The sequence below is a fragment of the Lepisma saccharinum genome, chromosome 15 (genome assembly GCF_977018435.1).
Source record: "Lepisma saccharinum chromosome 15, izLepSacc3.1, whole genome shotgun sequence".
NCBI lineage: Eukaryota > Metazoa > Arthropoda > Insecta > Zygentoma > Lepismatidae > Lepisma > Lepisma saccharinum.
The window spans coordinates 35,492,432-35,511,604 of record NC_139243.1 but is presented as its reverse complement, the minus strand read 5'-3'; the positions used below and the strand labels follow the sequence as shown (position 1 = coordinate 35,511,604).

General features: G+C 37.4%; 1 protein-coding gene across 1 annotated transcript in view; it reads left to right on the top strand.

Annotated features, from left to right (window-relative positions):
- LOC145999201 (uncharacterized) overlaps positions 1 to 19,173 on the top strand; it is a 67,312-nt gene that overhangs the window by 12,284 nt on the left and 35,855 nt on the right. Inside the window, exon 3 of the mRNA XM_083136133.1 lies at positions 1,813 to 2,357. Within this exon, the coding sequence (XP_082992259.1) occupies positions 1,813 to 2,357 (545 nt within the window). The remainder of the gene's footprint in view (positions 1 to 1,812; positions 2,358 to 19,173) is intronic.

The following is a 19,173-nucleotide window of genomic DNA, read 5'->3' as shown; positions in this document are numbered from 1 at the left end:
AACCCCAATTTTAACCTTAGAACACTACCGTACGTAAAATTTACGTATGCTTCACGCTCAATTCCCTCCCCTACCTCCCACATCACACCCACCTACCCCTCCGCCTATGGTATTCCTCTATCATTCTGTCAGGTGCGTGGCAGCACTGTGGTAAGGAGGGTGGAAGCAGTGAACGTCTTTAGTTTGTGCGTTATGTGAGACTGTACGTCAATAATACGTAGCGATAGTAACAGAAGAAAAATATTGCACGTAATTTTGACGTGCATGTAGTAATATCGCCATTTGTATTCACGTAAGATTTGCGTGAATTTTTCTATAATATCTCATTTTTCTATAATATGATCAACATCGCAGCGATCAATGGATACATTATTCACTCTCACAACTTGTACAACAATCAGGGCAACTCAGAAGAGAGACCATTCTCACGAATTCAGTCCATGCTTCACCTCCATGAGAACTTGACCAAGATCTGGCAGGAGCAAAGACTAATAAATCCTGGAGTGTCACAGGAGTTAAGAAAGTTAATTTTGAAGGTACTGGGGAAGGAAGAGACAAGAACAGTAGCAGCCACGTCACAAGGGAACTGAAAGTATTGCAGTTTCTGCAACTACAAGAAAAGGAGGATGACAACTACGTACTGCTCCTGTGGGAAGCCAATTTGTGGAACACTACCGTATGTAAAATTTACATATGCTTTGTGCTCAAATCCCTTCCCTACCTCCCACCTCGCACCCACTCACCCCTGCCTAGCAGTGCCTCAAGTTGTCTGTCAGACATAAGGCAGCACTGTGGTAAGGACGGTGGAAGCGCTGATCGTCTTGATGTCGTTTATTATGATGTGCACTGTACGTCAATTTTACGTAGCTGTGTAAAACGAGAAGTATCTTCCACGTAATTTTGAAATTTGTAAATTCGATTTGGATACTTAGATTTGGAAAACAAAAGTTTATAAGCATGCACTATTTTCTTGTAAGACTTTAAAATTACATTTGTTCCTTATTTACAGCGTTATGAATAATTATTATTGTTTGCTTTTCATTGTTCGAACTTTTCGCCTTCATTCTTAATGTACGAACGGGCTTGTCAAGCAAGACGTTCTCTTAAAATATTCTATGTTTAATAAAACCATGCTTATGCATTTTAAAATGAAGAATAAAATTCCAATATAAGGAAAAATAAACAAAATAATGTTCACAATGAATAGAAATTTGTTTCATGATGTAGAGGTTGTTTTAAAAATAGATGTCTTCATTTACGTAAAATTTACGTAGCGGTAGTTACACTGTAATATTGGAACGCGGTAGTGTTCTAGGGTTAAGTTCCTCTGTATTATTTTTTTCCTCAATTTTAGTTTAGCTCTGTAGCTACTGCCCCCTGAGGAATATTTATTCTAAGTTGTACTGCAAGTGCAATTACTGTTATGCATTTTCTGTCTTGGAGCACCATGAAATATTCAGATGCAGCATGGACAAAATGAACCAAAAAAATATTTATCACTGTTATATTAGATTGCTCTATTGGAACATTCTGACTGTCTTCTGTATTATTTCAAGTATTCTGCCGAGGTGCTAGATCTGGTTATAGCCAATTTTCTTTGTCCCTGTATCCGCTAGCATGTATCAAACCTCACATCCGCCCTTTTTTTTTAAAGTCTAAGGCTTACAGTGTGCAGAAGTTTGTGGGGTGTTTTTTTTAATGACCTGTGATTTAAATATAAAAATCTGACTATTTTTTCTTTTAAAAAAGTAAAAAAAAAATTTAAATTAGAGATCAGGATTTTAATCCACACTGCGTGTGATTGTATTTCAGAAGGCTTCTGCATCCTGGGCTGATGATAGTCAAGAAAATTTGTCTGCTCCAATGTCTGATACGTGTTTCTCTCCAGTGGAAGTGCTCATAAAGTCTGAAGCAGAAAGTGCTGATCCATTAGTTTGTGAACAAACATCTGTGGAGAATGTGTGGCTTCCGGATGAGTCGTGTGTCAAGACTGAAACAGAATCATTCGAGGAGCCTCCTGATGTTGATATCTCTGTTGACATCAAACCATCTAATGAGTGCATACAGGATGCTTCTGTTGACATCAAACTATCTACTGAGAACATGAATGAAACTTCAGTTTGTAAAGTGGAAAGTGTGAGTGGTGATAGTTGGATTCATTTTGAAGACCCAACTCTGGAAGTATTTAGTGGAAAAAATGTTCCTAAAAGTGCATGTGACCATGGACAATTTGTTAATGAAATGCCAGCTGAGGACGGTGACAATAGTGAATTAATTTTAAGTGAAGATAAAGACATGAAGTATAGTGTAGAGAATCCTGATGAAGTGGAAGGCAAAGTGGCAGATTCTGGAGAAAGGTAGGTGAAGGAAATTTTAGTACAAGGATTGAAAATGAGCATGACAGTACTATGGTTCAAAATTGGACCTTATTTCGTGTAGGTTATGATGCTTATAATTTACTGTATTGTGTCACCAGTGCTGCAGGGTTACTGGGCATACCATACAAGATTGTCCAGCAGTGTCCACCACCAGGTCAGATTAGGATGAAATTTGTTACATGATATCCTTGGAGAAATATAAGAAAAAACATATTTTTTGCTTTGGAATATCAACTCTAGTTTGGAATTTATAGTCCTTTGAAATTTCCTGCCATGTGGTGCATTTATTTTGTGGATCAATCCATGTATAGAGTGGCGAGTCCAGGATTTTCGAAGAAAAAAACGGGGTGTTACGTTTGCTCTTTTGGTAGTCAGCACTCATACCAGGTGTGCCGGTTAATAATTCTTAATTTCGTCACTGGATGGTGCTGGAAGCAAGGGTTGGTGCATAGTCCCAACTGTTACGTCAGTGTGTTGCCAGGACAGTACCTGGCAACACACTGACAGTACCTGGCAAGTAATCATGGTATTGGGTTTGTGTGGTAAACATGTCGACCTTCAAACCAAATAAGGAGCATTTGCGGCACGTTCTGCTTTTCTTGTTCAATCAAAAAAACAACGTGAGTGAAGGCCATTGTATCCTTGTGGAAACATATGGTGACAATGTCCTAATGCAAGACACATGTGTGTGTTGGTTTCGACGATTCAAAAGTTGTGATTTCGACTTGAAAGATAAAGATTGGCCAGGGCAGCCAAAAAATTCCAAGATGCTGAATTGCAAGCAATGTTGGATGAAGACGATATGCAAACGCAACAACAACTGACAGAGAAGTTAAATGGTGGTCGCCAAACCATATCTGATCATCATCATGCCATGGAAAAGATCCAGATTGGGCGACAACACATGGAAGAGTGATTTTGCAGCACGACGTCTCATCACAAACAGCGAAAGGCGTCGGACACACCATTTCTGCACTTGGCTGGGAATTTTTGCCCCACCCGCCATACGCACCAGACGTAGCCCCTTCAGACTACCACTTGTTTTCATCGATGTCTCACTCACTTTCCCAGCAACACATCAACAATTACGAAGATGTCGAACAATGGCTTGGTGACTCGATTTTTCTGGTAGGGCATCCACAATTTGACGGACAGATGGGCAAAATGTATAGCTAGCGATGGCGCATACTTTGAATAAAGCATTTGTTACCATTTGTTTTCTTTTGGATCAATTAAGAATTATTAACTGGCACACCTGGTATTGTCTTCTTTTCCTGCCTTTGATTTTTTTTTTGGTACTATTATAGTATAAGGGAAACACCTATAAATCATATATTTCGCACTTTTTTACATTGCTAACGTACTATTTTGGAATGCTGAACATTTCCTAAGGTGAAATAATGCATTTCTAACTAAGATAATGTCTATTTCTTACATTTACGAGTACTTACTGTTACTTGTTATTTCGATTCTGTAACACATTATGGTGGGCGATAGCGTACTGGTTCAGGGTGCATTGTGCGAGTGTTTTGCCGATTTATGCAGTGTTGCAACCTCGTTCACCAGAAAATATCTACTTTCGTGCCCGGATTTGAAATTATGCTAATACATTGCAAACCATTGACGTCAGCCTCACAAACCATTGACGTTAGCCCCACAAACCATTGACGTTAGCCCCAAAAACCATTCATGTTAGCCCCAAAAACCATTCACGTTAGCCCCAAAAACCATTTTCCGTAAGGTTAGGTTAGGCAAGCATAGTTAAAAAAAAATAAAAAATAAAAATACTCGACACGTCATGTTCTAGTGAAAACACGGCGAGGCTGAAACACTGACTAGGGTTGCATCATCTTAACACACAGAACATTGTACTCTCGTGCAGAAAGCAAATGGCGGCAGCAGAAACTGCTTGTGGGACAGATTTTCGCAGAAAAAGACATGTTTTCGCATTAAAATGGATCAAAACTAGATTCACGAACAAGGTGGGTTGTGACCCCTGCCAAGGCCCCCCTCCTTTCCTCCTTGAGATTACACAGCATATGAAAATATTCTGGTTGCCTGACTGTGGATTTAGACACTTGCATGATGAGATGTGACGTGGCATTTCCCCTTATACTATTTCAAATAATTAAAAAGATAAGTTTGACGCAGCATGCCTATCACCATGCCCAGGGCTCGAAAAATCCCAGTCACCAGGTCGCCATGGCGACTGTGATCTTTTGCTGTAATGTTGCCGTTCTTTTAAGTTTGCATGCACGAAATTTTGAAGATTCTAAGTTCAAATTGCAGTATAGGAAGTTAGCAAATAATTTTTTGAAAAACTCAATATGCTGACCAAGGCAGAAATATATTTTATTTTAAAACATAAACTAAACGTAACGTTTCAACCGTCTTACAAGGTCTTCTTCAGACTCTGCACCAAGAAAAGTCAACGGCAAAGATAATGGTAAGCAAATTGTCCACCGCTATTTTATATACTTTTTTATTGTTGTTTTAAGGAATGAAACTATGTTGGTTCGAAGCACGCATTGTTCTTTGCTTATTGAAGTTATTATTTCAATTCAGTGTCATCATGTCGTGTAATTCAGACCGAATGAAAATGGTGGTGGACAATTCGCCTACTGTTTCTTTCGCCGTGTATGCACAATTGCCAGTAGGTGGTTTCCAAGCGTCTGAATTTCAGAGCTGGCGCCTAGCTCTGATAAGATTTTTCGAGCACTGACCATGCCAAACAACAGAAATGTTAATAGCACTGTTTTAAGCAAAACGGTGCACACTTGAGATGAGATACCACATTGTGGCATTACGTGCATAGTTTTGAACACAGAAATGGCATTGATGATGTAGTCTTGTGCATTCTCGCAAGTTTCATTTTGTAGACATTTATTCCTATGTATTGTTTACATTATAATTTTACCTCATGAAACTAACCTGCTTTCTTCTCCCTTGATGTGATGGTTATAACCAAAATCTCATCAGAGAATTCAAACCACCTTAACTATTAAGTAAAGTGTTCCCCTGTGCTTAGCACCATGCCATGAAGGCATATAGGGGGTGTGGGGGTAATGCCCCACACTTTCTAGATCCGGTCGTGAGTGGGGGTGATGTGATCAGCATCACGACCCTGACTGCCTTTACCCCCCAGGGTTTCCCCCAGGTACCCATGTTATCGACGCTGGGTAGGACTCACATTTTTTCACTTAATTTTTATTTAATTTTCCAATTCTCAAACAGAGATTTTACATATTTGTTGTGCAAATGAAATAAGGGACATGTTTTTAGTAATAACTCCTGTGACCAGACTGAAGCATATAATTTGACTTTACAATTTTGACTAGTAATTCTACCTTCCATCCAAAAATTACTGATATAGAAGCAAGCATGGACCCAGTTGCCTACATGTATATGTGTGTGTGTGTGTGTGTTAAACAAGGGAGGTGCTGCACGAATGACAGAGCACACTGAAATACATTGACCAATATGATCCACAATTTTTGTTTTGCACTTCAGTGGGTTTTTTTTAATAATAATAATAATGTTTAATCTTCCAGTACACTTTATTTTCATGTTCTTCTAGCACTGATTGTTGTAATCACTGAATTTTAGCAGTAACACAATAAAGAAACATACGGTCCAGACTCACCTTGAGGGAAGGAGATAAAGTTATGCACTAATTGTGCATTGATTTCAGTATTACCCGAATGGGCACTGCTACTGTGTCCAAGAGTATGAATTTCTCTCCATGTTGCATGTGAAAGCATTTTTTTATGTTGATTGTTAAGCTGGACACCATGTTTATAAAATATGATGAATAAGAATTTTCGGAATCCCATGTATTCCTTAAGGAAATCAACTTCAACATCAAGTTACGGCTAATCAAGTGGAAGTTTCGACTTTTCCGCTGGTGAAAAGCATCTTCAAACTGCCCTCTTCCCTTTGATATCTTTCTCTATTCCATCGGAAGTTTGATATTTGCAAGAGAGCAAATCAAATAATGCTCTCCATAATGTCAATGCATTTCTCTTTGCCTCCTATGGCTATCCTGGCAGTGTTGCAAAACCTGGTGCATATAAAAGAGCTAAATTTCACCTTAAATGGAGTTGAAACTGACTTTCAAGGATCTAGATTTACAGAGTCTGGATAAAGTGCTTCCTAGGGTAATGTTAGTTGTCGATGGGGTGGGGTGCTGATATTACCGTTAACTCTAAATTTATGACAATTTCAGTTTTCACCATGTAGATCCATTATTTAGTTATTCTTAAATTAAGAGAATGACTCTCAGAGATAAATCATCAATAACAAAATCTAAAAGTTCTAATATTTAATACAGGAAAATTTGCTGATGATAGAATTAAGAAAGATTATCAAATTAAACTGTCAAATAGACTCAATATTTTCCAGGATTTAAATGATGATGAAAATATAAATGAAACAGACGTAAATAAGAATTGGGAGCACATACGTACTGGAATAGAATCAGCAGCTAAAGAAAGTATAGGATACCATAAACCAAGGATAAGTAAGACATGGTTTGATAATGAATGTCATAATGTAATACAAATAAGAAATTAGGCTAGACTTAGGTGATTAAATAACTCTGATGATACAAATTTAAGCAATTATGATAGAATAAAGCGAGAAGTTAACCACACGTTTAGAAGTAAAAAAATAGATTACTTGATAAGCAAAATTAACGAAATTGAAACAAACAGCAAAAATAAAAATATCCGAGATTTATATGAAGGTGTAAATTAATTTAGAAAGGGGTGGCAACCTAAAGTAAGCTTGATAAAAGATAAAAACAGCAATTTTTTGTCCGAGTCAAGCGATATTTTAAAAAAACGGAAGAACTATTTTAATGACCTTTTAAATGTTTATGTAGGAGATAAATCAGAAGTAAATGAAGTACACACAGCAGAACCTTTAGTTCCAGAACCTAACTTGACTGAAGTTAAAGATGCTATTACAAGGCTAACGAATAACAATGCACCTGGCATTAACTTAATACCAGCTGAGTTAATGAAATATGGTGGAAATTTGTTAATATGTCAAATTCATAAATTAATGTGTTTAATCTATATACAGGGTGTTTCTAAAATAACAACCCATTTCTGTGAAAACACCCTTTAATGAAAGAAAGACAATCACAGACAGAATGTACAGTCCCACTAGATCTACGTTCACCTCAGTTCAACATGGCTACCCTGCATGTCAACACAGAAACCCCCACCTTTTGACATTGCCCCTAAAAACCCTGTCCAGCATTTGTGCTGTAATGTTATTCACATTCACTGCATGAATAATTTGTCCCTTGAGTTGTTCAACGGAGTTGATCTTGACTTTGTACACTTGCGATTTCATAAAACCTCAAGCAAAAAAGTCCAAGGGTGTGAGATCTGGTGATCTTGGTGCCCATATCTGTTGTGAACCTCGTCTAATCCAGCGGTCTGGAAATGTTTCGTCAAGATAATCTCTCACAATGTGAGCAAAGTGGGAGGGGCACCATCTACTGTTGGTAGAACACAGTACCCCTTAGCAACTGAGGTTCCAAGAAGAGCTAAGCATGTCCAGGTATGCATTGGATTAAATTGTGTCCTCTGCAAAGAAGAACGGCCCGTACACCCTCCCTTTCATGATCCCTAACCACACATTAACTTTCGGCGTTGCTCCTTTCCTACTCCGTTGTTTCATGTGGCTGCTCATCTGCCCAGATACGGGTGTTATGTCGGTTCACCATCCCTCAGATGGAATGTTGACTCATCGCTAAAGAGTGCATTTGTCCATTAGTTTTTCATTCGCAACACTGTCAAGGAGATCCGCGCACATCTCCTGCCTTGTGGCTTAGTCCTCAGGTTCCATGTGGTGCAGTACCTGCACATGATAGGCCCTTTTTTTAAGGGTATAACGAAGTATGCACCACACACTGGTGTGGGAGATCTCTGGATGCTCCAGACTTAGCTGACGAGTAGATGCAGTAGGGCTCCTTTCAACGAATGGTCTGGATATGTTCCTGTGTGTTTGGCAGATGACCTGGATGTTGCACATCGTGGATGCTTCCCATCGTCTTGAATTTGTTAATCAGAAGACGGATATTCTCCCTCGTTGGTGCCTCCTTGTTTTATCGTTGCCGAAACCTTTCCTGGACGGCTGCAAAGGTTTAGCCAGCTAGTCTCCAGCATACAATACTGGTCCTTTCTTCTATGGTGAGCATCTTTCCATTAGACCTAAAAGCAAAAACAGATGTCAGGTTTTTCCATGAAATAGTTATTTTAGAAACACCCGGTATATAAAAATGGATGTATGTGTGTGTATGTTTGTTCCGGCATAACTCTCGAACGTCTGGAGCGATTTCAACCAAACTTGGTACACATATCACAAATATCAGGGAATTTAGCTTGTCAGGGAATTTTGCAGAACATCTGGAATTTACGTACATTTTGGAGTCTGCAAGAGAAAAAGCTGCAAAAAAAAAGTCAGTTTAGAAACTTGTTTCTTTCATTCTTATCATTCTCAGTCTTGTGCAAATTTATGGCTCCTCTGTAAAAAATTTCACGTTTCTAATAATAGATATTAGAAAGAATATCAAAGTAAAACTTGCAGTCCAGATATCTGATTGATAACTAAAGTACATGACAATATGATCATAATTATCTGAAAGGTTGGTGAAGATGAATTTATCGTCTATTATTTTATAGATCTTAGTCTTGTTGGCATTTCGTATAGAAGTCCTATATGCAACAAGAAATTCTCCAGATGCTGTGTAATGTAATGTAAGCAAAAAAGCAGCATTTTCTACAATACTATAAATCCGCCAGAAAATTAAACATTGTGTATGGTTTATGAACTTTTTCTGTTGTTTTTATATTGTGGAGATCTGTTAATGGTGAAAAATGTACCTCTCTTATTTTTGCCTGAAGGCTAGTTACATGTGATTGTAGCATCCAATACATTTGATGCCAATTGTAATTTTACGTTGTACTCTTCGAATTTTCACATGTTCTTGTGTGTGTAGAATGAAATTTGCTAAAAAAAAAGCTGTGAAAGTGAATATTCATAATAATTAACGGATTATGTATTTAATTGAAAAACACAAGGTTCAAAAGAAAAGATCGTGATGATATACATGACTGGAAGAAAAATCATTTTTGGACTGGAAAACCTTGAAGTGTCAGGGAATTTCATAATCAAAAAATCATAGCAACCACGGAGAAGGATGGGGATGATTTGTTTTCTCACATAGTGACTGGAGACAAAACCTAGATATCTTACGTCACTGGTGAGTCAAAGCAGCAATCCATGCAATGGTGTCACTCCGGTTCACCAAAACCGAAGAAATTCAAGCAAACACCATCACATCGCAAAATCATGGCAACCGTGTTTCGGGACCAAAAAGGTGTAATCTTCGTGGAACTCCTGGATACGGGACGAACCATCACAACAGATGTGTATTGCCAAACACTATCTAATCTGCAATGTGTCATCCAAAACCGGCGAAGAGGAATGTTACGGTCTGGAATTCTGCTCATTCATGACAACACCCGGCCACACACAGATGACCTTACTGTTGCGACATTTCACAAATTCCGATGGGAACGTACATACCATACAGTCCCAATCTTGCCCCAAGTGATTATTTTTTGTTCCTTTATGTCAAAAAGTGGCTTTTTCGCAACGTTTCATGATAGTGAAGTTCTCAAGAAATCAGTTCTCGACTGGCTGAGACCCCAGGCGGCAGATTTCTACACAGAGGGTCTATGTAAACTTGTTCCACGGTACCACAAATGCTTGGAGCATCATGGCGACTATGTAGAAAAATAGCCAGGGCATGCACTGGTGTAGCATCAAAATATAAATTTTCTTGATTAATTTTATTCTCTGTAATAACCAATTGGCCCATTTTTTTACATGCCCCTCATATATTAGTCGAGTTTTGAATACCTAAGAAGCTTGTTAATATGATAAAAGTATGCACCAGTGAAACAGAAAGTAAAATTCGTGTGGGTATAAATATGTGTGACAAATTTACAATTCATAGATATGGAGAAACTAGTACTCACTTTATCCACGAAACTGTTCCTCATATCTCTTTTCCCAATTATGAATTACAATTCATGATGGGTTAAAACAAGGAGATGCATTATCTCCATTGCTCTTTAATTTTGCCTTAGAATACGCTGTTTGGAAGGTAAGAGAAACTAACGAAGGACTAAAATTAAATGGTATGACTCAGCTGTTAGCATATGCAGATGATGTAGACTTACTGGGGGATGATGTAAATATAATTAAGAATAATGCTAAAATATTTTTGAAAGCAGCTAAAGAGATAGGTTTGGAAGTTAGCAAAGAGAAAACTAACTATATGCTTACAGGCCGAAACCAATTGTTAGGTAATAATCAAAATCTAATTAAAAGATGAAGTTTCCGAACTGTTCCAGAAATTCTTCAGCCATTAGACAGCTCCATTCAAACCAAAAACAGAACAGGCACTGGTACCGAAATACTAAGACTTCCCCATCGCTGACAACTACATCAAAGGGCTGTAAAAGTTTTACAGAGGTCTCTCTTTCATATCATTTGTAAATTAATAGTTGCCACTATTAAATTTCCAACCCACGTATTATGCATTAATTTGTGGCATTTTTTTTAGAAGGGTTGTATCATGTGGTTGAGCCAACTTCAGCTGACTAAAATATTTGTACAATACAGTTTATGTGCAGCTTATGGAAAATTGTTTTTTATATGCCATCTTGACATGCCTCATCAAATTTTGCTTGCATGCAATACCATTGCAGTTCAGCAAGTATTTTAGTTGAATAAAAAATTATCTAAATTTTGATAAATTTACGGTAGTTATTGTAGTTACTAAATAGATGATGTGCAGCCAAAGTTCCCACATGAGGAAGTGATTGGTAACCAAACTTCTACCACACAAATTATCTCAAAATTTTAACTCTGTTCAACCTTATTCTGGAAATATATACCTTTTTTGTTGTTATTGAGAACAACCCATTTTAGCATGATTTGAAGAAAATTGCCTAATGGATAAAACCTTCTGATTTGTTGACTTTCACTATCTTAATTATTGGGAGTGCTGCAATCTCTGCTAAGTCTTTTTTTTTCTCCCTCTAACTGTTGACAATCATTGATCCTCAAAGCATTTAAAACAAGAAGACCCAGCCAACTCTGAGATCCACGAGGAAGAGCATACAATTTACTAAGAAGGTGAAAAAAATTGTGGATATTCACAACCCTTCCTTGATTACAAACTTAACATGTCAAATGTGATAATAGTTTTTTTTTTTCAACAATTGCCCCAGGTTGATATTCTTTTCTTGAGTGATCTGCATGGATTGTGAATCAAATCTCAACCCTTGCCCCCCTCTCCTTGCTGGCTTACTTGTTTAAACTCAGCAAATTTTGCCAAGGGTGATTCAGTTATAATTACTGAGAAGCTTTTGTTATCATCTTTTCATCATAAAGAAACCAGGAAGATGGTATTTAGTGAGATTTTACACTGTAACAGTCCACGTATGCTAGAAGAGCTTCCTTAAATATAAAAGCAAACCTACTTTCATACTGCCATGCTCACTTTTAGTCTGTTATTTGAGGTGTTGTAATGTTGATCTTTTTCTCTTGTTTGATGTGTCTGATTGGAAAGGGGCCAATAGGATCTCAGTGGCCACAGTGCAGACTAGGGTAGTGGGTGGAGTAAGTCATCAAGCAATCGGTGACATTGATCTACCCCCAAACATTGTGTAGCAGCAGCCAATCGTGCCCATTTGTAGCAGGTAGCAGATAGGAAATATTGTGGGCTGTTTACCCACCATGCCCCCCCCCCCTCAAGAATTACGTTGACATTTATATTACTCGACAGATTTTGATGTTTTGCATAATATAAAATTAGTTCCAGCACACGGAAAACACAAATAGCTGAGATATTCGATCACAAAATATGACCTGCGTAAGCAAAAACGTGCCATTTCGGAGTGCTTTCGCTGCTTTTTATTATTAAAACCCTTTGTATGGACACTCAAATAGCAAAACAACACGTCAATAGTAACTATTGGTACCAAACCTAACAATCCTAACCTAATTATTATCTAATACTACAGGGTATACACATGTAATAACTTTATGACTGAAAAGAGAAACTTGAAAACATTAATATCACATGAACTTTTGGATATAGAAATAGGGTAATCTGAAATGGTATAGTTGCAAGGTGATCCTTTTATTTCCACATTTACGGTAATAACCATGTATTTTGAACATCATTAAATTTCCAAATTACCAAGTATGTCTCAATATCAGCAGAAATTGGTATGAGCAATATTTTTATTGGTTCAAATTGTTATTATCTCAACCCTAGTACTTTTACTGTGCTGTATACGAAGTACTTATGTAGGATGGAATTCAATGGGTTTGTCATATTTTCTATATGATTTTGTCAAATAGGTGTTATTCTGTACAAGAGTAGCAGTTCTGCTAAATTCATTGACCCTGAACTAAAACTCATTTTATTATTAAATTAAAATATCTGAAATAAGGACTGTCAAAGGAAGGAAGTCTTCTATACAAAAATTGAGAGGAGTAAGTTCTTCACGATTGACTGTTGTTCACTAGATTCTATAATGGCACTTAGGTTACTCCACCACTTATCATTTAGTTTCCAATCTACCCACCTGCACTATGCCCTTAGACTAAGGCATGGGCTTGTCTATAAGTAAATAAATAAGGGTGTTTGAAAAACTTCATTTCATTTAAGGTAAGTCATGTGATGAAAAGGAGAAATTTGATTTCCATGTTAGTCTATAATTTCATGACAATATCACTTTTGTTTGTGAATGCACTTTACTATGAAGATGTATCTGTAATGCTGTATTAACTGTAGTGACGAAATTGGGTAAAAGGTTTGCAAGCACAGGATTCAACTTCATACTATTCGACACTCAAGCACTACATGGGATGTGAAAATTTACTTCCACAGTTTTATTTTTTATCAGGTAGGCTACATATTATATTCCTTTGTAGATTTGCAATTTTAATTTTTATGCATCTTCTTGGGATTTTTGCATATGATTTTACAGTCACATATTTGCATTTTATAACATTTGAAAAATTGACCCTGTAAGTAGTAACAATTATGAACTTATGCCATAATTCATTTTAATGAATTTAGAAATTCTACCCATCACACATGTATTTTTCATTGCTTAAAAGCAAGACATACTCATTTACATTATATATTTGTTTGCATTTAATATGTATACACATAGATGGCACTCATAGCTCCACCTTCTACACCATACTAGTGCAATCTGGAATGGGGATAGCGAAATCTGGATAAAATTTTCTCTGGATATCAAATATTTAGGTATCGGACATACTGATATTGAGATATATGTCCAAATATCTGAATGTGTGCATTATCCAGGCAGTTTTACCATTTATCAATTTTACGGGCTATCCAATTCTTTTATTCGTAATATTCATATGTCACTATATGGATTTCCTAGAAATTGCTCATCACATGTGTACTATCCAAATCATCTGGATATTTGGATATCCAGATTATTTGTTGCATCCAAAATGGATCTTAGATTACACAGTGCAACAAATTTGAACTTTGTGTCTTGCTGCGAGATGAAAGAAGTTCTTTACTAAATAAAATACGCTGATTACGGAAATGAAATCGGAAATGTTCCATCACGTACCAATTTTCCTGGAAAAGATATGCTACATGTACCACTTAGCCTATATTTCATATAGTAAACAATATATTGTAAGTCATGAAAAGCAAAGTAACAACTTTCACGACACTTGGGAACAACTCCATTACATTACAGGAGGAACCTGTAGCTGGATAAAATACAGATCATGGAACAAAATTAATTGTTTGTATTACAAAACAAAAAAAGGTATGAGAAAGCTGCAAAAAGCTTAAAATGTATTTATAAGTTAGAAACATGTCCTGGAAATTTTCCGTTTGTGGGTGGATGGTGAAACTTCTTGTAGGAGTATCCAGCAGTAATCTGCCAAAAGGTCTGGTGACCATCTTCCCTTATATCGTCTTTCCATGGCATATCTTGGTGAAATCGCTCACCATATTCGTCACTCACATCTCCGAGATTAGGCAGGAAAAAATCCAAATGACGATGCAGGAAATGTATTTTGAAAGACATGTTGCACCCCATAGCCTTGTAACAGTCCAGCATGTGTTCCATCAGTTCCCTGTAATTGTCAGACCTGACGTTACCCAAGAAATTGTTACATATATCTTTGAAGGCAAGCCAAGCTACCTTCTCAGTATCTGTCAGCATCTCTTCAAAGGTTATGTAATTCATCAAGCCACGAATCTGAGGACCAATGAAAATACCTTCTTTAATTTTTGCAGTACTAATCACAGGCAATTTGGACAGTAAAAATTAAAAACCCTGCCATCTTTGTCCATTGCTTTCACAAAATTCTTCATGAAGCCCAATTTCAGATGGAGCAGTGGTAACAGCACACTGTCTTTGTCAATAACAGGTTTATGCCAATTCTGCCTGTGACGATGGCTGTGGTTGGGGCTGTGATGTAGATGGCGTGCTATCAAGATCTTCGTGATCTATTGGTTGGTCACTACCAGCATCTGTTTCATCTTCCAGTGTCCATTCCATTGGTGGTTTTGGAACTGGGAGAGAATTGGAATGCGGAACTGGCCACACTGCAGTTTCCAAATTTGGATATGAAACTGTGTGTTTTGATTTACTTGATTCCAGTTAGTTTCATTAAACAAAAGTAGCAATCTGTTATGTGGTCTCTAGGTTCCCTCCACAACTGTGGTACAGCAAATGGCATAGGTGGGTGGGTTCCATACAACCAGCCCCTTAAATAGCAAGAGTAACGTGAGCAACAGTTCTGTGGTGCCCTCATCTACCTTTGATTCAAAATACAACTCATATGCCTTTTTGACAAGTGTGGAAATGGGATGTCTTTGGGACTTCGTCGTAAACTCACCACACACATAACAGAAAAGGTTTGATAAATTAACACACTTCCTAGCCATCGCTGAACACAAGAAACACATAACACGCACATAGTATTCTTCACGTTAGGGGTTTTGCATGACACACAGTGCAGGAACAGACACTGCGTGATCCCACTAGCAACTGACTGATGCAAATAACTGCAACTCCATTATACCTTACTATACCTCAGCCAAGTGGCTATCTATCCCTTTTCTATCCACCCCCTCCCCTATGCAGCCTGTGCTGATAAGTGCCGCGATAACAATAACATGCAGTCGTGAGCTGATAAAATTGCGTTTCCAGAGAAAAGTTTAGGTGATAGCGAAAACCGGTTTTCGCTATTGTCATCAGGGCACTGAACTCCATAGGAATCACATGTTTTTGTTCTGCGGCAATTTTCATTGTCGCACAGTGTTATTTGAAATATGTATCTCCATTATCTGATTTATGTGGCCATCCCTGATGTGGAGGTAGGTCGCAAACTTTAAAGAATTTGAACTATCAGACAAGTTCGTGTTCTCACTCTGAATTAAATACATCACAACCACCTCTGTGGTTAGTTACCTAAAGCCGGCCTGCCTATCGGCAACATTACACTTTTTCCGAAACCAATTTTGGCACTGTCTACAACCCGATGATCTGGTATTATTAAACTTCACACTTCTATGCCAAGAATTGCATCGCTCTTTGTTCAGCCCATGCGTGAGTCTACCTTGACACTTCCGTCTGCATGCCGAGGAGAAGCAAGTTGCCAGCTGCCAGCACTACAATTGTTCTCTAATCAGTGAATTGAAAAGACAATGCTGACTTGTTTCCCATTTTTTTCTATCTGAAGACATTTTCCACAAGAGGCTCAACTTTGTCTAAATATTTCAGGTAACTTAGCTTCATTATTTTTAATTTTTAGTTGTTGCATGGAATTTTATTACTTTGATTCTCTGTAAAAATCCTTTCCGTGATGGTCAAAAATTTTGACAAAGAGCAACTTTTCATAGTTTCTGAGATTCATAGTATATCTGAAGTGACTCAAGGGACAGGAAGTAAATGTCTTGTGTCTTGTAATCTCTCTTCTTGATCCCCTGCTTATGTTCAGGTCATACTTACTATGGTCTAGCACAGACTGAAGAGTAACTTCAATATCTGATTTAGTTTTCATGAACTCCTTCTTGATAGCACCTCTTCTTGGCTTCCAGAACCTGTTTATATGAAGAGTGCATGTTTTGCTGAAAGATTGCTCAAGGTGTTAAATACGAACAAGCAGTTTTCTTGGAAAAATATCATGTATTCAATAACATTTTCCATTTTATTACAAAGAGCAAGAATGAATGAATCTTGAAACTTGAAACATTACGCTAACATTCTTAACTTCTGGTTGTTTGTTGTTTTGTTACTCTATTCACAAACTTGAGTTATGGCATATTAAATATGCAACACTTGATAAACCAGATTATGAAAACATCACTTTAGAATTAGAGCCTAGAAGTAGAAAAACTAAGTTTTAAACTATAATTGTCATCAATAAAGGTTCATAAAGACATGCGGCTAACTGGATGAAAAAGTCTATACTATTACAGATTAAAATAGATCACATCATCAGAATATGACTCTCAGCTTATAACCACAGGTAGTTTTCAATTCTAGGATTCTTATATTTCAATAGCTTTCTGTTCTTGAACCACAAGTGTACTGAATCTATTTTCACAACTTCTAGTTAATGGTGAATTTCCTTGGATCACTGTGCAATGCGTGGCCCTGGAGAAAATTTTACTTACTGTAAGTTTGTGTGTGTGAATTTATGTCGTCGTATAATAGCTTATTAACTTTCTATACCAATTTACAATATTAAAGAATAGTTGAACAAATCAAATGAGTAAAAATAAATTATGCAATCAGAGCCACACATGTCATCAAAAGATTTCAAAACCTGGCTTAAATTCTGTCTTCACACAGCAATCTTCTTTATTACAAAACTCAACTGTAAATATTTTTTTTATGTACATTCCCAGAAAATGTGCACATTCCACAATTATCTGATTATTCAGACATGCAGTACTATCCATAACAAAACACACAATATTGTCATATAAATTATTTTATTCATAATTGGGAAATGAGAGATGCGGTAGTAGATAAATACAGAGAAACTAGTATTCACGTTATTCGCAAAACTGTTTTTCCTATGTTCTATTAATTTTAGTGGCCACTCCCACCATCCTCATTGGAACTTGTTGTACTCTTGCTTGGCGTGCTTCTTTTATTTGTAGTTCTCAGACTGCCGCTAGGTGCGCTGTTGTTAACTGTTCATCTGCGTCCATGTCGTCCACTATTTCCAAACGCTAACTGTTGTAGTTGGAGAATCCAAGTGTGGTGTGCCTATCCGCTATCTACATGAATTTGCATTTAATTATTATAATGTAAAAATATTGAAATTTATATTCAAATCTATGACTTTGGATGTTCAAACTCTCTCAAATATAATAATAAATAAGTAATAAAATTCAATCTGCTACCACCTGAAAAAATGTAACTTTTCATGCAAAGGATTTTAGAATTAATTATAAAAAATGAACAGAATTGAGTCATCACCAGAGGCCTGCATGAAACCTGGAAGACTCCTGTCTACAAGAAGTTGCACCTACTATCCGTGACAAAAATATTGAGCCCTCAGTTTGCATGCGTGTAAAATTGTACTCTGTGGGAGGAAAAAAGTGAAATATACCTCATTGGATAGCTACAAGTGTCTGCTTTTAGACAAAAGCAGGACACAGTAATTTTAACTGTCTGTTTTCTATTCAGATAAAAATGTTTGTAAACGTGTAGTTTTTTCAGGTGTTTGTTACATAAGTCTAATTTAATTGTGTGTAGCTTCGTGTAAAACCGTTGTAAAAATATGATTTTTTTTGTGATTGAATCTTGTTTATGTGGAAATATCTCAGCCAAACATAAGGGTACTATCATCTTTGGAACAGTCACAATGAATTGTTAATTATGATGTTGCAACCTCGGTAATTGTCAGCCCAGTGGTCATGAAGGTGTCCACGGTGGCTCAGTCGGTAACTCGTCTGACTACCATGCTAAAGGTCCCGGTTTCGATGCCCGGCTGGTTCAAATCAGGGAACTTTTCTAACGGAAGCGGCCCCGGCGCCCACCAGCATCGAATGACATGGGTACCTGGGGGAAACCCCGGGTGTAAAGGCGGTCAGGGTCGTGATGCTGACCACATCACCTCCACTCACAACCAGATCAAGAAAGTATGGGGAGTTACCCCCCACACCCCCTTTATGCCTTCATGGCATTTTGTTATGCACAAGTACCTTTACCTTTGATGGACAAGAAATGCATATCAAAATGATGGCTGTGGAATAAAAATAAAACTTTCATATCTCATTCTTGCACACTGTGTGAATTGAAAGCAACTATCTTGGCAACCGGTTCCCGGGCAATTCACATCGTTGCTAAGAAAGCATGTAGAGTGTTGCCAGGCGTTCTCGCTTGCCCTTTAAACTCCGCATCCAAGCAGCTTTCACATGGGAAATGAGCCGAAGCAATGTGTTGTGCAAAGGAAAGCATTGTAGAGATGCCGAAATTTTCTTTTGCCACTTCTGTGTTTACATTCCTGCCATGAATTATTGCCTGAACTCCCACATAGCCATAATAATTCTTACTTATGTGCATTCTATCCAGGCAGTCGGTCTCTGACAAGTTCATGTGTTTGTTCGTACGCACTGTATTGAGTGATGGCGGTTCTGTGAAGTGATTTTTTGTTGCATGAAAATGGGAAGACT